The 27,900-nt window shown below is 48.0% G+C and overlaps 1 protein-coding gene across 3 annotated transcripts in view; it reads right to left on the reverse strand.

The window, feature by feature from the left end:
* Positions 1-27,900, reverse strand: part of MARK3 (microtubule affinity regulating kinase 3) — a 383,109-nt gene that overhangs the window by 79,295 nt on the left and 275,914 nt on the right. For all 3 annotated transcript variants that reach the window (XM_069207286.1, XM_069207285.1, XM_069207287.1), the window contains one exon: positions 13,889-14,143. In XM_069207286.1, the coding sequence (XP_069063387.1) occupies positions 13,889-14,143 (255 nt within the window). The remainder of the gene's footprint in view (positions 1-13,888; positions 14,144-27,900) is intronic.

The following is a 27,900-nucleotide window of genomic DNA, read 5'->3' on the forward strand; positions in this document are numbered from 1 at the left end:
CAAGGGCAAGTGGTCCCCTTACAGGATGACCAAACAGAAGTTCAAAGGGTGAGAACCCTACTCCCTTCTGTGGTACCTCCCTGTAAGCGAAAAGCAGACATGGCAGGAGGACATCCCATCTCCTTTTGAGTTTTTCTGGGAGCCCCATGATCATGCCCTTTAATGTCTTGTTGAATCTCTCAACTAAGCCATTAGTTTGTGGATGGTAAGGTGTAGTGAATTTATAAGTCACTCCACACTCATTCCACATGTGCTTTAGATATGCTGACATGAAGTTGGTACCTCTGTCAGACACCACCTCCTTAGGGAAACCCACTCTGGTAAAGATACCAATGAGGGCCTTGGCTACTGCAGGGGCAGTAGTCGACCTAAGGGGAATAGCTTCAGGATACCTGGTAGCATGATCCACTACTACCAGGATATACATATTTCCTGAGGCTGTGGGAGGTTCTAGTGGACCAACTATGTCCACACCCACTCTTTCAAAGGGCACCCCCACCACTGGAAGTGGAATGAGGGGGGCCTTTGGATGCCCACCTGTCTTACCACTGGCTTGACAGGTGGGGCAGGAGAGGCAAAACTCCTTAACCATGTTGGACATATTGGGCCAGTAGAAGTGGTTGACTAACCTCTCCCACGTCTTGGTTTGTCCCAAATGTCCAGCAAGGGGAATGTCATGGGCCAATGTTAGGATGAACTTCCTGAACAGCTGAGGCACTACCACTCTCCTAGTGGCACCAGGTTTGGGGTCTCTGGCCTCAGTGTACAGGAGTCCATCTTCCCAATAGACCCTATGTGTTCCATTTTTCTTGCCTTTGGACTCTTCAGCAGCTTGCTGCCTAAGGCCTTCAAGAGAGGGACAGGTTTCTTGTCCCTTACACAGCTCCTCCCTTGAGGGTCCCCCTGGGCCTAAGAGCTCAACCTGGTAAGGTTCAAGCTCCAAAGGCTCAGTTCCCTCAGAGGGCAGAACTTCTTCCTGAGAAGAGAGGTTCCCTTTCTTTTGCTGTGTTGCAGTTGGTTTCCCAACTGACTTTCCTGTTCTCTTGGTAGGCTGGGCCATTTTTCCAGACTCCAGCTCTACTTTTTCACCCTGTGCCTTGCATTGTGCTCTTGTTTTCACACACACCAGTTCAGGGATACCCAGCATTGCTGCATGGGTTTTTAGTTCTACCTCAGCCCATGCTGAGGACTCCAGGTCATTTCCAAGCAGACAGTCCACTGGGATATTTGAGGAGACCACCACCTGTTTCAGGCCATTGACCCCTCCCCATTCTAAAGTAACCATTGCCATGGGATGTACTTTTCTCTGATTGTCAGCGTTGGTGACTGTGTAAGTTTTTCCAGTCAGGTATTGGCCAGGGGAAACCAGTTTCTCTGTCACCATGGTGACACTGGCACCTGTATCCCTCAGGCCCTCTATTCTAGTCCCATTAATCAAGAGTTGCTGTCTGTATTTTTGCATGTTAGGCGGCCAGACAGCTAGTGTGGCTAAATCCACCCCACCCTCAGAAACTAGAGTAGCTTCAGTGTGGACCCTGATTTGCTCTGGGCACACTGTTGATCCCACTTGGAGACTAGCCATACCAGTGTTACCTGGATGGGAGTTTGGAGTGGAACCTTTCTTGGGACAGGCCTTGTCTCCAGTTTGGTGTCCATGCTGTTTACAGCTATGACACCAGGCCTTTTTGGGATCAAAGTTTTTACCCTTGTACCCATTGTTTTGTGAAGAGGCTCTGAGCCCACCCTCCTGTGCAGGTTTTTGGGGGCCTGTAGAAGACTCTTTACTATTTTTAGTTTTGGTTGTCTCATCACCCTTCCCCTGGGGAGTCTTTGTGACCCCTTTCTTTTGGTCACCCCCTGTTGAAGTCTTGGACACCCTTGTCTTGACCCAATGGTCCGCCTTCTTTCCCAATTCTTGGGGAGAAATTGGTCCTAGGTCTACCAGATGCTGATGCAGTTTATCATTGAAACAATTACTTAACAGGTGTTCTTTCACAAATAAATTGTACAGCCCATCATAATTACTTACACCACTGCCTTGAATCCAACCATCTAGTGTTTTCACTGAGTAGTCTACAAAGTCAACCCAGGTCTGGCTCGAGGATTTTTGAGCCCCCCTGAATCTAATCCTATACTCCTCAGTGGAGAATCCAAAGCCCTCAATCAGGGTACCCTTCATGAGGTCATAAGATTCTGCATCTTGTCCAGAGAGTGTGAGGAGTCTATCCCTACACTTTCCTGTGAACATTTCCCAAAGGAGAGCACCCCAGTGAGATCTGTTCACTTTTCTGGTTACACAAGCCCTCTCAAAAGCGGTGAACCATTTGGTGATGTCATCACCATCTTCATATTTAGTTACAATCCCTTTAGGGATTTTCAACATGTCAGGAGAATCTCTGACCCTATTTATGTTGCTGCCACCATTGATGGGTCCTAGGCCCATCTCTTGTCTTTCCCTCTCTATGGCTAGGATCTGTCTTTCCAAAGCCAATCTTTTGGCCATCCTGGCTAACTGGATGTCCTCTTCACTGGGGCTATCCTCAGTGATTTCAGAGGTGTTGGTCTCTCCTGTGAGGGAACCAGCATCTCTGACTATTATTTTAGGAGTCAGGGTTTGAGGGACCCTGTTCTCCCTAGATAGGATTGGTAGGGGGGAATTGTCCTCCAAGTCACTATCCTCTTCCTCTGAGTTGCCACCCTCAGAGGGGTTGGCCTTTTCAAACTCTGCCAAAAGCTCCTGGAGCTGTATTTTGGTAGGTTTGGGGCCCATTGTTATTTTCTTTATTTTACAGAGTGACCTTAGCTCCCTCATCTTAAGATGGAGGTAAGGTGTGGTGTCGAGTTCCACCACAGTCACATCTGTGCTAGACATTTTGCTTCTAAAAGTTGGAATACTTTTTAAGAATCTACAACTGGTTCTAGAATCTAATTCAAACTTTTACAAACTTTTAAACTCTAAAAGAAATGCTAAACAGGATCTAACACAAGGCCCTAGCAGGTCTTTTAAGAATTTAGAAAACTTTTCAAATTGCAAAAATCAATTTCTAATGACAATTTTGGAATTTGTCGTGTGATCAGGTATTGGCTGAGTAGTCCAGCAAATGCAAAGTCTTGTACCCCACCGCTGATCCACCAATGTAGGAAGTTGGCTCTGTATGTGCTATTTCAAAATAAGGAATAGCATGCACAGAGTCCAAGGGTTCCCCTTAGAGGTAAAATAGTGGTAAAAATAGATAATACTAATGCTCTATTTTGTGGTAGTGTGGTCGAGCAGTAGGCTTATCCAAGGAGTAGTGTTAAGCATTTGTTGTACATACACATAGACAATAAATGAGGTACACCCACTCAGAGACAAATCCAGCCAATAGGTTTTTATATAGAAAAATATCTTTTCTTAGTTTATTTTAAGAACCACAGGTTCAAATTCTACATGTAATATCTCATTCGAAAGGTATTGCAGGTAAGTACTTTAGGAACTTTAAATCATAAAAATTGCATGTATACTTTTCAAGTTATTGACAAATAGCTGTTTTAAAAGTGGACACTTAGTGCAATTTTCACAGTTCCTAGGGGAGGTAAGTTTTTGTTAGTTTTACCAGGTAAGTAAGACACTTACAGGGCTTAGTTCTTGGTCCAAGGTAGCCCACCGTTGGGGGTTCAGAGCAACCCCAAAGTTACCACACCAGCAGCTCAGGGCCGGTCAGGTGCAGAGTTCAAAGTGGTGCCCAAAACACATAGGCTAGAATGGAGAGAAGGGGGTGCCCCGGTTCCGGTCTGCTTGCAGGTAAGTACCCGCGTCTTCGGAGGGCAGACCAGGGGGGTTTTGTAGGGCACCGGGGGGGACACGAGTCCACACAGAGATTTCACCCTCAGCGGCGCGGGGGCGGCCGGGTGCAGTGTAGAAACAAGCGTCGGGTTCGCAATGTTAGTCTATGAGAGATCTCGGGATCTCTTCAGCGCTGCAGGCAGGAAAGGGGGGGGTTCCTCGGGGAAACCTCCACTTGGGCAAGGGAGAGGGACTCCTGGGGGTCACTTCTCCAGTGAAAGTCCGGTCCTTCAGGTCCTGGGGGCTGCGGGTGCAGGGTCTTTTCCAGGCGTCGGGACTTAGGTTTCAGAGAGTCGCGGTCAGGGGAAGCCTCGGGATTCCCTCTGCAGGCTGCGCTGTGGGGGCTCAGGGGGGACTGGTTTTGGTACTCACAGTCGTAGAGTAGTCCGGGGGTCCTCCCTGAGGTGTTGGTTCTCCACCAGCCGAGTCGGGGTCGCCGGGTGCAGTGTTGCAAGTCTCACGCTTCTTGCGGGGAGCTTGCAGGGATCTTTAAAGCTGCTGGAAACAAAGTTGCAGCTTTTCTTGGAGCAGATCCGCTGTCCTCGGGAGTTTCTTGTCTTTTCGAAGCAGGGGCAGTCCTCAGAGGATGTCGAGGTCGCTGGTCCCTTCGGAAGGCGTCGCTGGAGCAGGATCTTTGGAAGGCAGGAGACAGGCCGGTGAGTTTCTGGAGCCAAGGCAGTTGTCGTCTTCTGGTCTTCCTCTGCAGGGGTTTTTCAGCTAGGCAGTCCTTCTTCTTGTAGTTGCAGGAATCTGATTTTCTAGGGTTCAGGGTAGCCCTTAAATACTAAATTTAAGGGCGTGTTTAGGTCTGGGGGGTTAGTAGCCAATGGCTACTAGCCCTGAGGGTGGGTACACCCTCTTTGTGCCTCCTCCCAAGGGGAGGGGGTCACAATCCTAACCCTATTGGGGGAATCCTCCATCTGCAAGATGGAGGATTTCTAAAAGTCAGAGTCACCTCAGCTCAGGACACCTTAGGGGCTGTCCTGACTGGCCAGTGACTCCTCCTTGTTGCTTTCTTTGTTCCCTCCAGCCTTGCCGCCAAAAGTGGGGGCCGTGGCCGGAGGGGGCGGGCAACTCCACTAAGTTGGAGTGCCCTGCTGGGCTGTGACAAAGGGGTGAGCCTTTGAGGCTCACCGCCAGGTGTTACAGCTCCTGCCTGGGGGAGGTGTTAGCATCTCCACCCAGTGCAGGCTTTGTTACTGGCCTCAGAGTGACAAAGGCACTCTCCCCATGGGGCCAGCAACATGTCTCTGGTGTGGCAGGCTGCTGGAACTAGTCAGCCTACACAGACAGTCGGTTAAGTTTCAGGGGGCACCTCTAAGGTGCCCTCTGTGGTGTATTTTACAATAAAATGTACACTGGCATCAGTGTGCATTTATTGTGCTGAGAAGTTTGATACCAAACTTCCCAGTTTTCAGTGTAGCCATTATGGTGCTGTGGAGTTCGTGTTTGACAGACTCCCAGACCATATACTCTTATGGCTACCCTGCACTTACAATGTCTAAGGTTTTGTTTAGACACTGTAGGGGTACCATGCTCATGCACTGGTACCCTCACCTATGGTATAGTGCACCCTGCCTTAGGGCTGTAAGGCCTGCTAGAGGGGTGGCTTACCTATACTGCATAGGCAGTGAGAGGCTGGCATGGCACCCTGAGGGGAGTGCCATGTCGACTTACTCGTTTTGTCCTCACTAGCACACACAAGCTGGCAAGCAGTGTGTCTGTGCTGAGTGAGAGGTCTCCAGGGTGGCATAAGACATGCTGCAGCCCTTAGAGACCTTCCTTGGCATCAGGGCCCTTGGTACTAGAAGTACCAGTTACAAGGGACTTATCTGGATGCCAGGGTCTGCCAATTGTGGATACAAAAGTACAGGTTAGGGAAAGAACACTGGTGCTGGGGCCTGGTTAGCAGGCCTCAGCACACTTTCAATTGTAAACATAGCATCAGCAAAGGCAAAAAGTCAGGGGGCAACCATGCCAAGGAGGCATTTCCTTACAGTATCCTATACAAGGAAGTTGAATAGGTAGTCTGCAAGTATGCAGATATTGCTGCAAGGTGTATTTTAATAGAAGAGAAGGCTAGCTTTGCTTTTTGTAAATGGAGCAAGTAATTTACTATATGTTTTGGAGTTGCGTCTAGTGGTTGTATCTGATTATGATGGCAGTAACAAACAAATCTTTTCCACTTATTGCGTAGCAGTGTCTAGTGGATGGCCTTCTGGCCTGCTTTATGACCTCCATACACTCTTGGCTAAGTTGTAAGTGTCCGAATTCTAGGATTTCAGGAGCCAGATTGCTAGATTCAGCGATGCTGGATCTGGGTGTCTGATCTGTTGGTTGTGTTGCGTTAACAGATCTGGTTTGTTCGGCAGTTTGATGTGGGGTACTACAGAAAGATCTAGCAGTGTTGTGTACCAGGGTTGTCTTGCCCACGTTGGTGCTATTAAAATGAGTTTGAGTTTGTTTTGACTCAATTTGTTTACTAGATAAGGGAGGAGAGGGAGAGGAGGAAAAGCGTAAGCAAATATTCCTGACCAGTTCATCCATAGGGCATTGCCTTGGGATTGCTTGTGTGGGTATCTGGACGCGAAGTTTTGGCATTTTGCGTTCTCTTTTGTTGCAAATAAGTCTATTTGAGGTGTTCCCAAGAGTGTGAAGTAGGTGTTCAGAATTTGTGGGTGGATTTCCCATTCGTGGACTTGCTGGTGATCTCGAGAGAGATTGTCTGCCAGTTGATTCTGGATCCCTGGAATAAACTGTGCTATGAGGCGAATTTGATGGTGGATTGCCCACTTCCATATGTTTTGAGCTAATAAGCTTAACTGCGTTGAATGTGTTCCTCCTTGTTGGTTTAGATAATACATCGTTGTCATGTTGTCTGTTTTGACAAGGATGTATTTGTGGGTTATGATTGGTTGGAAAGCTTTTAGTGCTTGAAAAACTGCTAATAATTCTAGATGATTTATATGCAGTTTTGTTTGATGTATGTTCCATTGTCCTCTTATGTTGTGTTGATTGAGATGTGCTCCCCACCCTGTCATGGAAGCATCTGTTGTTATTACGTACTGTGGCACTGGGTCTTGGAAAGGCCGCCCTTTGTTTAAATTTATACTGTTCCACCATAGAAGCGAGAGGTAAGTTTGGCGGTCTATTAACACCAGATCTAGAAGGTGACCCTGTGCTTGAGACCATTGTGAGGCTAGGCACTGTTGTAAGGGCCTCATGTGCAGTCTTGCGTTTGGGACAATGGCTATGCATGAGGACATCATGCCTAGGAGCTGTAGTATTGTTCTTGCTTGTATTGTTTGATTTGGAGACATGTGTTGAATGACTCTTGAAATTGTGAATTCTTTGTGGAGTTGGCGTTGCTACTCCTTTTGTCGTGTCTATTATGGCTCCTAGATATTGCTGTACTTTGCTTGGCTGAACGTTGGATTTTGCAAAGTTGACGGTGAACCCTAGTTTGTAGAGGGTTTGTATGACTTGATTTGTGTGGTTTGAGCATTGTGTGAGCGAACTGGTTTTGATTAGCCAGTCGTCTAGATACGGGAATACATGTATTTGCTGCCTTCTGATGTGTGCAGCGACTACTGCTAGGCATTTTGTGAATACCCTTGGAGCGGTTGTTAAACCGAAAGGCAATACTTTGAATAGGTAATTTATTCCTTTGAATACAAACCTTAGATATTTTCTGTGTGATTGATGTATTGGTATATGGAAATATGCGTCTTTGAGGTCTAGGGTTGTCATGTAGTTGTGTTTTTTGAGCAATGGTAACACTTCTTGTAGTGTGACCATGTGAAAGTGGTCTGATTTGATGAATGTGTTTACTACTCTGAGGTCTAGAATTGGTCTCAGTGTTTTGTCCTTTTTTGGTATCAAGAAGTACAGTGAATAAACTCCTGTGTTTATTTGTGTGCTTGGTACTAATTCTATTGCATTTTTTTGCAGTAGTGCTTGAACTTCTATCTCTAGAAGCTGTGAATGGTGTTTTGATAAATTTTGTGATTTTGGTGGTATGTCTGGAGGGAATTGCAGGAATTCTATGCAATAACCATGTTGGATAATTGCTAGAACCCATGTGTCTGTAGTTATTTCCTCCCATGCTTCGTAATATTGACCTATCCTTCCCCCCACTGGTGTTGTGTGGGGGGGGTGAGTGACGTGTGAGTCACTGCTTGTTGGTAGTGGTTTTGGGGCTTTGAAATCTTCCTCTATTCCTAGGGAATTGCCCTCCTCTATACTGGCCCCGAAAACCTCCCCTGTACTGTCCCTGGTAGGTGGACGGTGCGGACTGTGAGGTACTGGCTTGTGTGGCCTGACCCCGAAACCCTCCTCTAAAAGGTGTTTTGCGGAAGGTGGTATAAGATCCTCTGCTCTGCGGGGAGTAGAGTGCGCCCATGGCCTTGGCAGTGTCAGTGTCCTTTTTGAGCTTTTCTATGGCTGTGTCGACCTCCGGACTGAACAGAAGTTTTTCGTTTACTGGCATGTTAAGTACTGCCTGCTGAATTTCTGGCTTGAATCCAGACGTTCTGAGCCATGCGTGCCTACGGATGGTAACCGACGTATTAATGGTCCTTGCGGCTGTGTCTGCTGCATCCATAGAGGAGCGTATTTGATTGTTGGAAATGTTTTGACCCTCTTCAACAACCTGTTTTGCTCTTTTTTGTAGATCTTTTGGGAGATGTTCAATGAGATGCTGCATCTCATCCCAGTGGGCTCTGTCGTATCGCGCTAGCAGCGCTTGTGAGTTTGCGATGCGCCACTGGTTTGCTGCCTGGACAGCGACCCTCTTCCCGGCTGCATCGAACTTTCTGCTTTCTTTATCTGGGGGAGGTGCATCCCCAGAAGTGTGTGAATTTGCCCGTTTTCTGGCAGCCCCTACCACCACAGAATCTGGTGGCAGCTGAGAGGTGATGAATACAGGGTCCGTAGGAGGCGCCTTATACTTTTTGTCCACTCTAGGCGTTACTGCCCTACTTTTAACTGGCTCCTTGAAGATCTCCTTTGCATGGCGTAGCATGCCTTGGAGCATAGGCAGGCTTTGGTAGGAGCTGTGGGTGGAGGAGAGGGTGTTAAATAAAAAGTCATCCTCTACTTGTTCAGAGTGTAGTTCCACATTATGGAACTGAGCTGCTCTAGCCACCACTTGTGAATAGGCTGTGCTGTCCTCAGGTAGTGATGGCCTAGTTGGGTATGTGTCTGGGCTGTTATCAGACACTGGTGCATCGTACAAGTCCCACGCGTCATGATCTTGGTCGTCGTGGCTCATGGCGGTGTGAGCTGGCGAATGTGACGGGGTGTAAGTTGGCGAAGCCGGAGTTACAGGTGGAGGCGAGGGAGGAGGTGTTACCGTCTTTGCTGTTTGTTGCTGAGGAGCCTCTCGTGCTACAAACTGAAGTGTTCTCTTTCTTTTGACAGGTGGAAGGGTACTGATCTTCCCTGTCCCCTGCTGAATAAAGATACGCTTTTGCGTGTGATCCACTTCAGTGGATTGCAGTTCCTGTTCGAATCTGTGTCTTCATTTGTGAAGACATAGAAAGTTCTTCAGTATAGGAGCCTGAAACTGGGTCTGTTGGTGCTTTTTTCGGCTCCGAAAACCCTGTTGTTTGTTTTTTCGGCTCCGAGGTAACCTTCCTCTTCTTTTGTGCCGAAAAATCTTGGCCTCTATGGTCTTCGGCGCCACTGTCTCGGCGTCGATCCGTGTCGACACCGAACTCTCGGTGTCGATGCTTCTGTTTAGCACTCTCTCGGTCCCGAGGAGGCTGCGTGCCGGTGTCTCGACCGGAGTCGGACGATCTCGACACTGAATGGGCCTTTTTCGGTGCCGATTGTTGGTCACCGTGAAGTTGGGTGGAGCCATGGCCGGTTGGCAGTGGCGTCCCCTGGGCCTTTTTGCCTTTTTTAATTTCTGATCTCGACGTCTTACTCACAGTTTTTGTATTGTCGAGTTCGTCGGAGTCTGAATCCTGGATGGAAAAGGATTCCTCCTGTTCCTCTTCTGTCTCGAACTGTCGATGCTCCTTTGGCGTGGACGCCATCTGCAGTCTTCTCGCTCGACAGTCGCGCAGAGTTTTTCGGGACCGGAACGCCCGACAGGCCTCACAGGATTCTTCGCTGTGCTCGGGTGACAGGCACAGGTTACAGACCGAGTGTTGGTCCGTATAGGGATATTTGTTGTGTCATTCAGGGCAGAATCGAAACGGGGTCCGTTCCATCGGCGTTGTTCTCCACGCGGTCGGGCCGACTAGGCCCCGACGGTGTGCCGAAATCTACCCCGAAGGGCACCGAAGCGCTTCGATGTTCAATGCGTTGTCGTCTGTGTTTATCTTGAACCGGATCGCAACGATACCGTCGAAAATCTTCCGTTTTCAGCTATCTCTCCGTTCCGAAACTCGGAGCGACAGGAACACGTCCGAACCCAATGGCGGAAAGAAAACAATCGAAGATGGAGTCGACGCCCATGCGCAATGAGCACAGAAGGAGGAGCCACTCGGTCCAGTGACTTGAAAACACTTCTTCGAAGAAAAACAACTTGTAACACTCCGACCCAACACCAGATGGCGAGCTATGCAGACCATGTGTATCTACAGCGACAGATGCCATCGAACATTAGTTTACTGGCTCTTGCAGTCTCTGCTTCAAACTGGCCTCGGGGACAATTTCTCCACAAGCAGGACATAGCAAGCACAGCCCTTTCCATTGCTAGCCCAAGGAGCAGCACTTACAGTCCAACTTCGATGCTGCCTCTTCTTCGCTGGTTCCAAGATCAGCAGGCAGTCCATCTTCAGTACCCTTTTTTCGGTCAAGCAACATCTAATTTTTATGCCCAGAAAATGCCCCCCGAGAAGGTCACGTTCATTAGCCGATGTGCTACCAGGTTCCCTCCAGTCTGACATCTTCCTGTTAAGTGTGGCATTTAACGATCCCAGATGGCTCTACTCTGTCCACTCTAAAGATGGCAGAACCCCTCTCAGTACTGGGAGCATGAGTGCGCACCATAGGTTTGTGGCTACCACTTGGCTACACACTCATGAGAAAACAGTTTGGCAACTGTTTGGACCCTCTATCCCGGTTGCAAGCCTGCCTACCTACACAACAGGGCAACCCCTCCAATGTGTGTTTGCTCCTTGCCCTTCAAAGGCAGCATCCCCATGTGGCTTTCTGCCAGGAGCAGAAAACACCTCCTCCAGTGGCAGGCCTCTATTGTTACCTTTCATAGGAGTCATTCACATGTCTCCCGAGGAGGGCAGAAGACTGTCTAGCGGCCAGCCTCAGAAAATGGCCACTGGAAGGCTGGGCAACAGAGTGCCAACTTTCTAAAAGTTGCACATGGCAACAAGTTGCATTAATTTCAACTTGGGCATCACAGCAGGCTCAATGTAACAAGTTATTTGATTTGATACCTTGAAGTACCAACTTTGGCAGTCACACTCAAACGTTAGCACAGCTGAGTTGTCCGCGTGTAACTCTGTACTTGCCAACGAGGCTGCCAATCTCTTTCCTATTAAAAATGACAATTGTTGGTCTTACTTGTGAAACATGTTAAACATAGGTTCTACTTTACTACTATGCTGCACCCTACCTTAGGACTTGATAGGCCTGCTGCAGAGTGACCTACACACATTAGAAAGCGAGTTTGGGCTCTGTCATTGCTTAAAACGCAAAAAATTGAGTTAGCAGTTTAAAACCCTTCCAGTCTGTAGTGGCAGACTGGAAGCCATGTCTTACCTTATCCCACTTAGGGTGGCACAATAAGTGCTGCAGTCCCCGAGGGGACACACTAACTTACAGGCTCTGGATACCCTTGGTGCCATATACTAGGTACTTACAAGTAAGTTAGACTATGGCAATTGGCTCCAAGCCAATCAACCATGTACCTTTTGAGGGGTCAGGGCACATGTACTGAGTCCTGTTTAGCAGAGCAAAGGGCTTTCAAGATCAATTACACCAGTGCCTAGTAGTCAAAATGGGGGCAAAAAAAATCAGGGTCAAACCAGCAAAAAGCTTCTTCCCTTACAGGCCTCTTCCTAGACCTCAGGCAACACATGTGCAACCAAGACCCACAAGATATGGGAGTATCGACCCAAGAGGCATGTGGTGTACACCAACCGCAATCCTAGGAGGGCTGAATAGTGGATTTTCTTACGCAGGTGTCCTGTGTCTTAAATTCCCTGTTTGGAGCGGCAGTGGGGAATGTAATGGGGGTCAAGGCCTGCACCCACGCTGTACAGTGCAGGAAAAATTGAAAAAAGGCTGCCATTGCCTAGGCACGCACATATAGATGTTACATGCACAAGCATATTGCAACACACATGCCTGCATCTATAGAATGAAGATGGTGGATGTCGCTTGGGTCAGTAAAAATTTTTTTTTAAGAATGTCATTTCGTCTTTTAGAAATGTGAATCAGAAAGGCTGCAAAAGTCCACTTTCAAGCTCTCAAAAAAGTAGAAATGAAACTTGGCAACAAAGGAAGCAGTTGAAGCGAGGCCTAGGGAGGCCTTTAAAAAAAAAAAATCCAGGAAGAGGTTCGGAAAGCAATGGACGAGCTTGAGGACAGTAATGAGGCAGCAACACAGAGTGTCAAGCAGCGTTTTGGGTTGAGAGCAATATCATATGAGGAAAAGAGCTAGAAAACCTGTGCATGCCCATAAAGTGCTGTAAGAAAAGGAAAAAATATATAAGTTTCCTGAATGGGTTGTCCCAGGGGAGGGGCAAACACAGCAAGACGAAGGAAATCCATTGAATAAGAAGCAAGATAATGAGTGACAAGAAAGACAACAAAAAACAAGCAAAGAGGGGGCGCTAAGTCCACTGAAAGTTTTTAGAACGGTCTACATAAGGATTTCAACTAGACAGTTAAGTGCTGTCTTATAAGAGAGACCTAAAATGGATAGCATTTGTATTTAGCTTCCAATGAACTCGAAGAACCCTAGGAGAAGGCTGTTGGTTAAAAATTGTTTTAAATTGTTTAAAATTAAATAGATATTCCCTAAAGAAAATAAATGGAAGTTAAAGAAAGCATTTCACAAGGGCAACTTTAGAATAACCTTTAAAGGGAGTGGCCATCAACATCGAAATAGCTAGTACTTTGAAAAGCAATGTAAACTATTCCTAAGGCAAACTTCCAAATGCAGACAGCACATATAGGAGCCTTATAAAGCATTTACACGCAGTTTTCATTTGCAACAAACTCAAAATTGAAGGTCTACCACAAAGAAAAATATATAACACACCGACATGCTCACAAGGTGACAAAGACAAATAGTGAACTACAACAGCTCTATTCTAAAGGTGTTAGGAAGGTCGAATGCCAACAAAACAGAGCAGACTAATTCAATTACTGCCCCATTCGTATTAAATGTAACGGCTCTATAACACAACAATGACACAAGAAGTTTATAATGATACATTACAATGTCTGTATGGATCAGCTGGCAGCACTCCCACCTCTGTCAGATGGAAAGTAAAGGAATTGGGTTTTACGGACGTCTTTTCAAATACACTCAAGTGCTTTACAATCACTGAGAGGTAAACTCAGCCGTTAATGAAATAAACACGGTGTATGCTAACTTCAACTGTACGTCTGTAAGTGCAGAAAATACATTTTACAAACAAAATCTTCAATCTGCAAAAACAGTGAAAGGCAACCTCCTCATAAGTTTTATTTATTTGAAGCCTCATTTAGGTTCATATAAATGCTTGTGCGATCCCCTTTAATTGTCCTAGATTTGAGGCTTCTGGATCCTGGGCAGAGAAAGTTGTACTCTGTGAAAAATATGCTTTTAAGATACTTTTTAAAACTTAAAAAATCTACTTTAGGTTTTGGATGAATATGAGACTTGGTATTAAAAGTAACTGCAGCATGTTCGATCCCATTATGATATGGCAGAGCAGTAAATGTCAAACTACAATACATTTTGGCACATTCTAATGAAAGTAACATTTGTGAAATTCAAGTTATTTAACACAATGTTACAAATACAAAACATATAATCAGTTAACGAGAAACAGACAATATTACTGTATCTGTGTGCATACTGCTACAAAACGAACTTACCTCCTTGATAATTTTGAAGTTAATTTACTAAATAGATTTGCTGAGCCTCTGCTTCGACTCTGTGATAGGGGTGTAGCTTCATGTGATAGGCTGGGTGATGCAGGTGGCCCATTGTATGTTGCTGTACGTCGCTCTCTCAACTGTCCATGAAAAGTGCTTCGAATGCCAGTGCCACGAAGAAAGCGAATACGATCAGGTGTAGTTGAGCTACTTATGCTGTGGGTGGAAGCTACTGGAGTTCTTTCAGGAAGAGTACTGACAAAAAAATGAAACAATTACTGGAAACTAGAGGCCTACAAAATAACACTGAAAACAAAATGCTAAATGTGGCACACAAAGCGTATCTAACATTGAAAAAAAAGGATGTTTTGCAATAAGAAAAAATTAACAGACAACAGTGCAGCAATGTGTAGGAATGTGCCCCTTTTGGCATGACTAACCACCCCCCCACCCCCTCCCGCACACTTTTTGCCTTATATCTGATGCCTATTTGACTGAGTGTGTGCTGGGATTCTGCTAACTAGGCGCCAGCACCTGTGTTCCACCCTAAACCGAACCTGTGCTTCTACAACTGGACCACAGCTAAATCCCTTGTAAAAGGTACCAGGGGTATCATGGGCCATGTGAACAGAGAGGGTCCCCAAGGCCTGCAGCATGCATTGTGCCACCCTGAAGGACCCCTCACCAACCACATGCACACTCCTCTTGCAGATTGTGTGTGTTGGTGGGGAGACAAAAAGGTAAAGTTGACATGGCATCCCATTCTGGGTGCAATGCTCACAAACCACTGACTGTGTCATAGGTACGTCACCCCTCTAGCAGGCATTACAGCCCAAAGGCAGGGTGCAATACACCACAGGTGAGGGCATAGCAGCATGACCCGTACAGTGTCTAAGTCCCTTCTTGGACCCCGTAAGTGCAGTGTGGCCATATTAATTACATGGGCTGGGAGTTCGTCATTACGAACTCCACATCTCCATGATGGCTTCACTGAAGACTTGAAGTTTGATATCAAACTTCTCGGCACAACAAACCCACACTGATGCTAGTGTTGGACTTATTGTAAAATGCACACAGAGGGCATCCTAGAGATGCCCCTTGTATTTTACACAACTCTTTAGTGCACGGCTGATCAGTCTGTGCCAGTCTGCCACGACCAGACGAGTTTCTGACCCCCGTGGGGGGAGAGCCTTTGTGCTCTCAGGAGCTTCGGGTGGATGTGCTTCACACCTACCCCCTGCAGGAACTGCAACACTTGGTGGTGAACATCAAAGGCTCAGACCTCATGTTACAGTGTACCAGGGCACTCCAGCTAGTGGAGATGTCTGCCTCCCTTGAGGACCTGAGGCCAAATTTGACCTCAGCACCCGGCTGGCCGTGTGTTGCTGGTGATGCACTTTTGGGGTCGACTTGAACTTTGACCTGTGGACATTTTAACCCCCAAGACTGGGATCGTAAGTCAAGTACTTACCTATTAAATGTGTTAACACTTGTCCTCCCCTAGGTCTGTATTGGTTCCTATGAAACATTGCTCTATCAACTTTTAAAGTTGAAAAGTGTTACTTACTTGCAAACTGTTTTAGCTGAAAAACCTGAACAAAGTACATTTGATGCATATACTTGATACCTACTTACAACTGTACTTACCTGCAACAAATATCTTTTGATTCTAATAATAAAGTAACAAAATATATTTTTGCTATGTAAAAACATTGGCCTGGAGGAAGTCATTGAGTGTGTGCCTCATTTCTCGACTGTTTGTGCACAACAAATGCTTTACACTACCCTCTGATAAGCCTACCTGTTTGACCACACTACTACAAATGAGAGCATTAATATTATCTACTTTAGCAGTTTTTAAGGTTAGGAGCCAAAGAGCTTTTGAAGAGGCTCAAAAGGAGCACACATGAGGAAGGTAAGGACTAGGTTCAAATCCTACTGGGGCATTATGAACGGTGTAGGTGGGAACATATGGGTAAGACCGTTGAGGAATCTCACAACAACTGGGAAGGTTCAGGTGGATGACCCAACCCTGCTGCTGCAACAGAAGATCCTCCTGAAGAGGCAGTCTGAGTGGAGGATCGAAGGCCATGCTCAGAAGCTCGGATACCGTACTATTAGTGCCAAGTCCAGAGCCACAAGAATTACTTGGGTCCATTAATTCTTGATCTTCTTGAGAACTCCAGGCAGAAGTGGTATTGGCAGAAAGGCATATAGGAGGCCTGAGTTTCACTCAAGACAAAAAGCGTCGCCAAGCGAGTGCCGCCTTAGAAACTCAAACACGCAAAACAGCTGACGTTGTGCGTTCTTTGCAGAGGCAAACAGATCTAACCAAGGCTCTCCCCACTGCTGAAAAAGACCTTGTGCTACCTCCGGATGGAGATGCCATTCGTGATCGACCATGCATGGATGGCAGAGTTTGTCTGCTCTGGTGTTCAGAGAGCCTGCCAGATTTGAACCACCACAGAAATGCCCTGACGTCCCAACCATGTCCAGAGATGCAGAGCCTCTTGACAAAGGGCCCACAACCCCACTCCGCCCTGCTTGCTGCAGTACCACATGGCGGTGGTGGTGTTCGTGAACACATGCACCACTTTTCCTTTGAGAGAGGGAAGAAATGCCTTCTATGCAAGCCTGATCGCCCTGAGCTCCAGAAGGCTGATAAGGAGCCCATACTCCACCGGAGACCAGACGCTGCACTATCCCAGGAGTGATGTATCTGTCACTACTGTCTGATCTGGTTGGGGGAGGGAGAAGGATCTTACTCTGACCCAATCTTGGTTTGTTAGCCACCCTGCCGATCTTGTGCAGTTCCCACAGAGATCTGGACCATGTCAGAGAGATTCCCCTGATGCTGCGCCCACCTGAACTTCAGGTTCCACTGCAGAGACCGCATATGCCATCTGGCATGTGTGACCAGCAGGATGCAGGAGGTCATGAGGCCCAGCAGCCTCAGAGTCATTCTCACCAAATTCCAGGATAGAACCTGAAACATCAATATCATAGCCTGAATAACCAGGACTCACTGCTCAAGATGATAGGCCCAAAACTGCACTGTGTCCAGAACAGCTACGATGAAAGGGAGTTAGGTGTGACTTTGTGCATAGGTTATCCTTGCTGAAACAGTCGTAGATGGTCTTGGCCAGAGCCCCCTCTACCAAAACCCGACACCAACATACAATCACCACCTGCCCCCCCCCCCCCCCCCCCCCCCCCTTACCACCAAAGATACGCTGAGAACAATGAGATCCATACACTCATGGGACCCCACGGACCGATGCCCCCACCACATTTTAAACAGAGCCGCAGACACCATTACACCAAGCTCTGCCTCACCATCAACCGCTGACTAGCAGCCGCCACCTTCCCTGCCGATTAGAAACACGCTGAGATCAACCCCCTCCTCCAGAAACCCTCAGCAGACCCCACAACCTCAAAAACCTCAGACCCATCTCCCTACTGCGAAAATCATAGAAAAATTAGTCAACAGCCAACTCGCCACATTTATAGAAGGCCACAACATCCTCGACATCTCCCAATACGGATTCAGGAAAAACCATAGCACTAAAACAGCCCTCCTGGCCACAACAGACAACATCCGCTCCCTGCTGGACAAGGGAGAGACGGAGGCACTCATCCTACTAGACCTCTCTGCGGCCTTCGACACAGTCTCCCATCACACCCTGATAAGAAGACTCCACGAAGCCGGCATCAGAGACAAGGCCCTCGACTGGATCCAATCCTTCCTCACCGGCAGAGCTCAACGAGTAAGACTCACCCCCTTCCTCACAGACCCCACACCCACCACCTGCTGAGTGCCCCAGGGACCCTCCCTCAGCCCCACGTTGTTTAACGTTTACATGGCTCGCTAACCACCCTCGTCAGAAGCTACACAATCAACGTAATCTCCTAAGCCAACGACTCAACTCATCCTCTCTCTCCAACAAACCCGACAAAGCCAAACAACTTCCACAAAGGCATGGAAGCAGTCGCCAACTGGATGAAAAACAGTTGCCTTCCACTCAACACTAACAAGACAGAAGGACTCATCATGGGCCCTCAACCCAATGCGTGGAACGACTCCTGGTGGCCACCCACCCTCCAAAACCTGCCCATCCCCACCAGCCAAGCCCGCAAACTCTGAATCATCCTAGACTCCAACCTCAGCATGAACCAGCAAATCAACAGTCACCTCCACCTGCTTCCGCACCCTTCGCCTCCTAAGCAAGTCCTTCAAGTGGATCCCCCTCGAACATAGAAAGACAGTCACACACGCCCTGATCACTAGCAGACTGGAATATGGCAACGCACTACACCAGAATCAACAAGAAACTCACCTGAAAGCTATAGAAAGCATCCAGAACGCTGCCGTCAGACTGATCCTCGACCTACCCTGACACTGCCACATCTTGCACCACCTACGTATACTGCACTGGCTTCCCATGGAAAAAAGAATCACCTTCAAGATCCTCACCCACGCACACAAAGCCCTCCACAACACCGGACCAGCGAGTCAACCTCCACATACCCCACGGGGACCTACGCTCAGCCCAGCTCTCTCTCGCAGAAGTACCCTACATCAGAAAGACCAGAACAGGAGGACACTCCTTTTCCTACCTCACAGCCACTGCCTGGAAAACCCTTCCTCTCCACATCAGAGAAATCACTTTCCTCCTAAGCTTCACGAAGGAACTGAAGACATGGCTTTTCTAAACCACCTCACCGGTATACGCTACTCTTCTCCCCCCCTCACCCCCAACCCACCCAAGTGCCTTGAAACAATGACAGGTGAGTAGTTGCGCTTTACAAGCACTGATTGATAGTGAATCCCAGTGAATGCAGGAGGTTTGCCGTAGTCTGGAGGTAGGAGACAACAGCCTGGGGCGAGTCGGCCTACAACAGCCAGTCATCGAGGTAAGGGAAGACTGAAACCCCTAGCCAGCGCAGATGAGCTGCGAACATAACTTTAGTGAATATCCGGGGGGTGCTGGTAAGGCTGAAGGGGAGTGCAGGAAAGTCACCTCTTTCTGGCATGGTTACCCCCACTTTTTGCCTTATTTCAGTGTTCTTAGACAGTTTTCACTGGGATCCTGCTAACAAGGACCCCAGTGATTGTGCTCTCTCCGCCAAATGTAGTTGCTTTGGCACTTCTTACACCCCACAATTGGCATACTGGTGTGCAAATGTAAGTCCGTAGTATATGGTACTTAGGTACCCAGAGCACTGGTACACCAGGTGTCTCCCATGGGTTGCAGCATGTATTATGCAACCTATGGGAGCTCATGCACACTGTGTGCAGGCCTGCGTGAAAAGGTGCATGCTGGGTACTACACCAGGTCACTGTAAGTCACCCCTATGGTAGGTGCAGGTTCCTGTGTGTTTGGGAACCCCTGCATGAGCAGAGGTACCCCTACGAACTGCAGTTCCCATTCCCTGGACTTTGTAAGTGCGAGACAGCAATTTTAGCTATGTACTGGCCACTGGTCACTCACTACCTGTGCCCCAGCTCCATATTGGTAAAACCCAAACCTAGGCAAGTTTGGTATCAAACATGTCAGAATCATACCCCAATACTGATGAGTGTTGGTGGTATGATTCCATGCACTCTGGAGGCTCCTTAGAAGACGACCCCACCAACCCCCTCCCCCCCAGACTGCTACCCGTCTTTCAGGGTATGTGGGCAGTCCGCGCTGCTGCAGCCCCTCAGGCAATATTCTGCCTTCCTGCAGCTTGACCTGCTCAAGCAAGGGAAGGCGAACAAACGGTTTCCTGTGGAAGAGGCGATGCAACCTTCTCTCCCTTGGAAATGGGTGTTACTGGGCTGGGGAAGGGTAGGCTCCCCACACCTCCAGAGACATGGGACTCTTCCTCAGGTATGATGACTGAGCCTCACTGCGACTCAGTGTAACTGCTACCAGGGTGTTGCTTGTGGGGGCTTCGGCACAGGTGCGGCCGGGTACAGTGTGCAAAGCAGGCATCTGGTTTTGTATAGGTTTCAATGGAGGGACCCGGGGGTGACTATAGCAGTGCAGGCAGGCACGGGGGGGGGCTTCTCGGGATAGCCACCACCTGGGCAAGGCAGAGAGTCGCCTGGGGGTCACTCCTGCGTCGAAGTTCGGTTCCTTCAGGTCCTGGGGGCTGTGGGTGCAGTGTTGGTTCCAGGCGTCGGGTCCCTTGTTAGAGGCAGTTGCGGTCAGGGGGAGCCCCTGGATTCTCTCTGGAGGTGTCGCTGTGGGGGGTCACGGGGGTCATCTGTTTACTCACGGGCTTGCAGTCGCCGGGGAGTCCTCCCTGAGGTGTTGGTTTTCTGCAGGTCGAGCCATGGGCGACGGGTGCAGAGTGTAGAGTCTCACGCTTCCGGAGGGAAACGTGAAGTCTTTGGAAGTTGCTTCTTTGTTGCAAAGAAGTAGCTGGTTTTGAACAGGGCCGCTGTTCACTGGAGTTTCTTGGTCCTGTAGTCCAGGGCAGTCCTCTGAGGCTTCAGAGGTCGCTGGTCCCTGTCGGATGCGTCGCTGGAGCAGGTGGTTTTCGAAGTTTGAGACAGGCCAGTAGGGCTGGGGCCAAATCAGTTGTCATCTTCCTCCTTCTCTTCAGGCTTGTAGGTCAGCAGTCCTTCTTTCTTCAGGTTGCAGGAATCTGATTTCCTGGGATCTGGAGTGCCCCTAAATACTGAATTTATGGGTGTGTCTAGGTTTGGGAGGGCAGTAGCCAATGACTACTGTCCTTGAGGGTGGCTACACCCTCTATGTGCCTCCTCCCAACTCAAGATGGAGGATTTCTAAAGGTAGGGGGTCACCTCAGCTCAGGAGGCCTTAGGGGCTGTCCTGACTGGTGAGTGACTCCTCCTTGTTTTTCTCATTATCTCCTCCAGCCTTGCCGCCAAAAGTGGGGGCAGTGGCCGGAGGGGCGGGCATCTCCACTAGCTGGGATGCCCTCGGGCGCTGTAACAAAAGGGGTGAGCCTTTGAGGCTCACCGCCAGGTGTTACAGTTCCTGCAGGGGGAGGTGAGAAGCACCTCCACCCAGTGCAGACTTTGTTTCTGGCCACAGAGTGACAAAGGCACTCTCCCCATGTGGCCAGCAACATGTCTGGTGTGTGGCAGGCTGGCAGAAACTGGTCAGCCTACACTAGAGGTCGGGTAGGTATTCAGGGGGCATCTCTAAGATGCCATCTGGGTGTATGTTACAATAAATTGCACACTGGCATCAGTGTGCATTTATTGTGCTGAGAAGGTTGATACCAAACTTCCCAGTTTTTAGTGTAGCCATTATGGAACTGTGGAGTTCGTGTCTGACAAACTCCCAGACCATATACTCTTATGGCTACCCTGCACTTACAATGTCTAAGGTTTTTCTTAGACACTGTAGGGGCATAATGCTCATGCACATATGCCCTCACCTGTGGTATAGTGCACCCTGCCTTATGGCTGTAAGGCCTGCTAGAGGGGTGACTTACCTATGCCACAGGCTGTGTGAGGTTGGCATGGCACTCTGAGGGGAGTGCCATGTCGACTTAGTCATTTTCTCCCCACTAGCACACACAAGCTGTGAAGCAGTGTGCATGTGCTGAGTGAGGGGTCCCCAGGGTGCCATAAGACATGCTGCAGCCCTTAGAGACCTTCCCTGGCATCAGGGCCCTTGGTACCAGGGGTACCAGTTACAAAGGACTTACCTGAGTGCCAGGGTTGTGCCAATTGTGGAGACAAAGGTACAGTTTAGGGAAAGAACACTGGTGCTGGGGCCTGGTTAGCAGGGTCCCAGCACACTTTCAAATCATAACTTAGCATCAGCAAAGGAAAAAAGTTAGGGGTAACCATGCCAAGGAGGCATTTCCTTACACGCAGGTACTTACCTGCTGGCAGACTGGAACTGGAGCACCCCTGTTCTCCATAGGCACCTATGTGTTTTGAGCACCTCTTTGACCTCTGCACCTGACTGGCCCTGAGCTGCTGGTGTGATAACTTTGGCGTTGCCTTCAACCCCCAACGGGGGGGGGCTGCCTATGCCCCAGAACTGGGACTTGTGTTTTACTTCCCTCCTAATCTAACCTTTACTTACCTCCCCCAGGAACTGTTGATTTTTGCACATAGTTTCCACTTTTAAAATAGCTTATTGCCATTTTCACAAAGACTGTATATGATATTGCTTTTATTCAAAGTTCCTGAAGTATCTAAGTGAAGTACCTTACATTTAAAGTGTTTACTGTAAATCTTGAACCTGTGTTCTTAAAATAAACTAGGAAAATATATTTTTCAATATAAAAACCTATTGGCCTGGAGTAAGTCTTTGAGTGTGTGTTCCTCATTTATTGCCTGTGGGTGTACAACAAATGCTTAACACTACCCTCTGATAAGCCTACTGCTCGACCACACTACCACAAAATAGAGCATTAGAATTTTCTGCTTTTGCCACTTTCCTACCTCTAAGGGGAACCCTTGCACCCTGTGCACACTATTTCTTACTTTGAAATAGTATATACAGAGCCAACTTCCTACAGTGAGGCAGGCCTGAGGTGGGCGAGGGCACCCCGGAGAGCGCACAGTCGGTGCCCGGACCGACGATTCGAGATGACCGCTTAGATAGAAGTGCGCGCCATCGAGATACAATACAGGTGAAAAAGGGAAGATGGAAAGGAAGGTTTCAAACCGGAGCGAGTCAAAAGAGGAGCAAAGACACAAACGTCCGAACCAGGCGGCGAAGAGACAATCTAAAAAAAGTGTCTATGCCCATGTGCAGTATCATAGAGAGAAGTCATTCGATCCCATGACTCGAAATGGTTCTTTGAACAAAAACAACTTGCAACACTCCAGACTGAACACTAGATGGCATGAATATGCAAAGCATGTGTATCTACAGCCACACATGCCATCAAACACACGTAAATATATATATGCACATATAGACACATCTACACATACAAAAAAAATATTCCACAATATAAAGTAAAAGTGAGTTAGAAACATTTTCTTTGAACTCTGCAAATTATGTGGCAAAATATGTGGCAGATATCTTACATCTAAAATTATGTGATAAGGACGGCAGCCACCAAATGACAAATACCCTGCCTCTTACTACAGTCCATTGTTTTAGTAGCAATTTATTCATGAAGAACAAGGATAGGCAATGGCAGGAAGGCATACAGGAGTCCCAAGCTGCACTCTAGACTGTAGGTACTTCTCATACCAAACTGCTTTGGAAAATCCAGCATGGAAAATTGCTGACATTACGCCTCTCACAGGTGGCCAAAAGATCGCACTAGGGTTGTCCCATTGCTGGAAGACCCTAGTTGTGCATCTCCTTATCACTTGCTGTAAATCAGTAGTATGGTGGAAAATCACATGCAAATATCTTGTAACAGATTAACCGTGCATTTCCCCATGACCCTTCACATTTGTACTCTGATGTATAATCCTGGAAGTTTTGCTTTTTAATAGTAGCAAACGAACCTAGGTGTCGACAATCATGGAAAAAGTCTTCCAACTGTTCATTCTTCTTTATCACCACTACTGGGACTGAAAACATGATAAAGAATCTGTTGCATCGATTTCCAGTTCTGGGGCTTGTACCACTGTGTGGGAATCATTTGCCAGGACTCAAACCATCCCTGGAGAGATGAGGACAAGATTTACAAGCTGAGGAAAACACTACTATAGACTAGGTCTCCCCATCTGCACCTCTTTATTGCACATATTGCTCTGACTAGACTTGGGTAGCAGTCAGACTGTGTTCAGATGAACCATATTTGTGTGTGTCAGACTGTTGCTGACCGCCTTTTCTTTGCTGTCAAAGCCTCAATGTGGGGTCCCTACCTTCCTTACATTAAAATAGCGGGGAATGGGAAGGTGGGTTTGTGTATTCTTAAATCTCTGAAAGATTGTTCATACTCCATCAGATGAATCTTTGTCACTCCCATTCAGCTGCCTCAAACACCCAGCATCTGACTTGTGTGAAAGGATAATTTTCGGGTGCTCTCATGGGAAACCTAGCACTGAGCGTTGGCGTAATAATAAAATAAAAATAAAATAAAAAAAGGATACCAATTCCAATAGTCACTATATCACTTACTGACAGACTGCTGTCTGGTAAAGGGAGTTTTAGAGAACGGCAAATGATCGTTCAGTACATTCATCATAGTTCAGAAGGTAGTCTTGCCCTAGTCTACATGTCAAATTTGACTATGGACTAAAATCCAAGCGATGCAATAAGTGTATCAATTCAGTGGTTTGCAAGTCACACCTCTTTAGAGTATCCTTCATCAGACAAAAGTCCAACAGATAAACATGGTCACTGTAGGAAAGTGCCCTCTTTCTTGGCATGGTTACCCCCATTTTCTGTCTGTTGTCAGTGTGTTCGTCTGTGTCCACTGGGATCCTGCTAACCAGGACCCCAGTGGTTATACTCTCTCCCTTCTAACTTGGTAACTGTACCTTTTTCTTCACACAATTGGCATACTGGTCTCCCCTAGGTACCCAGGCCATTGGGGTTCCAGGAGATCCCATTGGGCTGCAGCAGTTATTCTGCCACCGATAGTGAGCCAATGCAAAGGGCTCTGCAGGCCTGTCACTGCATTCTGCGTGAAACGGGTGCATGCACCCGTTTTCACTACAGGGCATAAGCCACCCCTATGGAAGGCCCAACTCAGCCCAGAGGGTAGGGTGCAGGTACCTGTGTGTGACGGCACCCCTGCGATAGCAGAGGTGCCCTCACAAACTGGAGATCCATTTTTCTGGACTTTGTGAGTGGGGGGATGCCATTTTACACGTGTACTGGACATAGGTCACTACCTATGTCCAGCTACATAATGGTAACCTGGGCATGTTTGGTATCAAACATGTTGGAATACCCCAATACTGCTGCAAGTAGGAGCCCCCAGAGTGCATGATTCCATGGACTCTGGGGGCGCCGTAGAGGACCCCCAGCATTGCTACTACCAGTCTTACAGGGTTTTCCAGACAGCCCAAGCTGCTGCCACCCCTCAGACAGGTTTCTGCCCTCCTGCTGCTTGATATGATCAAGCCCAGGAAGGCAGAACAAAGGAGTTCCTTTGGGAATGGGAGGTAATACCCTCTCCCTTTGGAAATAGGTGTGACTGGCTTGGAAGGTGTAGCCTCCCTAAGCCACTGGTATGCTTTGAAGGGCACCCTTGGTGCCCTTTGAGCATAAACCAGTCCACACCAGTTCAGGGATCCCCCCTTCACTCCCCCCAGTCCCTGCTCTGGCGCGAAATTGGGCAATGGAAAGGGGAGTGACCAATCACCTCTCCATCACCACCACAGGGGTGGTGCTCAGAGCTCCTCCAGAGGGTCCCTGGGTTCTACCATCTTGTTTCCATGGTTGACAGGGAACTCTGGGAGCATCTGAGTGGCCAGGCCGGTGAAGTAAGAGCCCCCTCCTGATAGGTGGTTACCTGGCTATGTGACCAATCCCCCTTTCAGGGCTATATAGGGACTCTCTTGTGGATGGGTCCTCAGTTCAGCTTGCAAGACTCCAGCAAAAGTCCTCTGCAGCCTCCACTTCCACTTCTGGCAACTGGAACTGCGAATGGACCCTCCAGGAACCTACAAAGCTGCAATCCACAAAGAAGACTCTTCTGCAACTTTGTTTCCACGGCTCCTGCCAGCTTTGCAACATTTCCCTGGCTGTGCATCCTCAGAAGACAGCAACTCTTCAGCCTGCACAAGAAGGAGGAATCTCCCTTGGAGTGAAGGAGTGACTCCCCTGCAACGATGACTGGCTGTATGGATTTCCTCTCATCTTGAGCTGCGTGGATCCTGCCTCATGGGTGGTGGTTCAGATTAGTCCTCTCTGCAAGCTATCCAACTTTGGTGGAGGTAAGCCCCTTGCCTTCCCTCGGAGGGCAGTACCCCAGTGCAACACGTATCTTGCAGCTGCCAAGGCTTGTTTGCATCTTTTCCAAGGGATCTTCAGGTTACGTGTAGCTCCAGTCCCCAGCACTCCTTTCTGCGACGCTAGCCCTCTGCGTGGTTCTCCTGTGGCATGGGATCACTTTCTGTAGTGCTGCATGGTCTTCTTTGGCAACTTCTGTATCCCCGTCCTGTGGGACTCCTGTGGGTGCTGCCTCTGCTCCAGTGGACTCTCTGCGACGCTGCGGGTCCCCTGTGACTCACCCTCCTGGGTTGAGTCCTCTGGGGCCTTGCTGGTCCCCGGCAGCACCACTTTTCCACTAACAGAGTTTGCCTTTTCCAAGGATTGTTGGTGGAATTACTGCACTGACATCCACCTGCAATCTTCACTCCAGTGTGGGACATCTGCATTAATCAGGAACTCTTCTCCGGCTCCAGGGCTGCAGTCCTCACCTGTTCTTCCTCACCGTCGACCAACTCCTGCAAGTACAGCTGGTTGGGTAGTAGCTCCTACTCCTCCTGGACTCCACTGTGACTTCTGGACTTGGTCCCCTCTCTCCATAGGTCCTCTTCTCCAGGCATCCACTGCTGGTTTCTTGCAGTCTGGTCTGGGTGTCTTCCTTTTCTTCTTTTCCTTCCTTTTGGGTGGTTTGGGGAAATTCCAGCGATTTACTCCTGCTTTCCTGGTCGCTGGGGGTATTGTGTTACTTACCTCTGTGGTTTTCTAGTACCCCCAGCTCTCCACTACACATTCCACTTGCCTAGGTGGGGGTCCTGTGTTCACATTCAATTTTTTTTAGTATATGGTTTGGGCTCCCCCTAGGGTCACTATTGGTTATCTACATTTGCACTGTTTGCTAACCTTTTCTACGCCTATTTCTGATTACTAGTGCACATATTTAGTGTGTTTACTTACCGCCTAAAGGAGTAATGTCTTTTTAGTAATTTTGGTATTGTGCCACTAAAATAAAGTACCTTTGTTTTTGGAATTACTGTGTGGTTTCTTTCATGTGTGTAAGTGTGGTGTGACTACAGTGGTATTGCATGAGCTTTGCATGTCTCCTAGATAAGCCTTGGCTACTCCCACAGCTATCTCTAGAGAGCCTGGCTACTAGACACTGTCCACACTTCACTAAGAGGGGATACCTGGACCTGGTTTAAGGTGTAAGTACCTTAGGTACGTACCCACCGCACACCAGGCCAGCTTCCTACAGTCACCTTATACTGATAGCCATTAACTAGAATTTTCACCTTCACACTAGAGATGCAGTGAACAGTTCATGTTTTGCACCTCTCTAACCTGAAAGTACTCGTGTGTCTCTGATAGTTCGGTAGGCGAAGCCTGGTCATAACTATGGACTTCAAGTCTGAGACCAATGGATTCAAGAACAATCTTTTAAAGCCCCATATTCACATTACTTATGTTTTAACAAAGTAAGCTTCTTAAAAGCCATACATTGTCCAGACTTCTTGAACCGGTTGGCTTCCAGAGAACCAAATAATACAGATACTAGCTGTGCAGTTATGGTTGCTTGGCATGCAGAGCCTCAAGTAAGCTCACCTTGTGAAAACAAGTCTCATTACAGAAAAGGTCTTGTCATGGAGTGGCTGTTGTCTAGAAAAGTTGTCTTCTGGATAGGATACCTTATAAGGAACAATTTCATATGCTTATATGCCGCTATAAAGTCGTTTTGTCAAACAGAAGCCTTTGACTCCGAAACAGAGGTAGATGTTTTTTTGTTTGGAGCTGAAACACTTGGGTCAAAGGTTTGACTCGATACCGAGGCTGAAAGGTGTTGAGCCAGAGGTCGATCCTGAAGATGTTTTAGCCTTGGCTATTTTCGGTCCTGAGTCCGAAGGTGGGTCATCCAAATGTAATTTTCGAATCCAACCATGGCCCGAAGGCAGTGGTGGACCGACAACTGTTTTATGTGGCTTCTTTAAAGTATTGATATGGGGGCTCGGGGTAGTACTCATAGGTTGCGCCGAGGTAAGAGGCTGGCTTTCGATGTCCGATTGAACAATCAAGTCCGATTCTTCAATGGAAAAAGCCTTTTCTTCGTGGATCTCCTCCTGCGCATGCTCCTCCCAGAAAATATCAGGGATGTCGTCTGGCGTCTTTGACTACATCTCCAACCGACGCACCCTT

Source organism: Pleurodeles waltl, chromosome 9 (genome assembly GCF_031143425.1).
Source record: "Pleurodeles waltl isolate 20211129_DDA chromosome 9, aPleWal1.hap1.20221129, whole genome shotgun sequence".
Lineage (NCBI taxonomy): Eukaryota > Metazoa > Chordata > Amphibia > Caudata > Salamandridae > Pleurodeles > Pleurodeles waltl.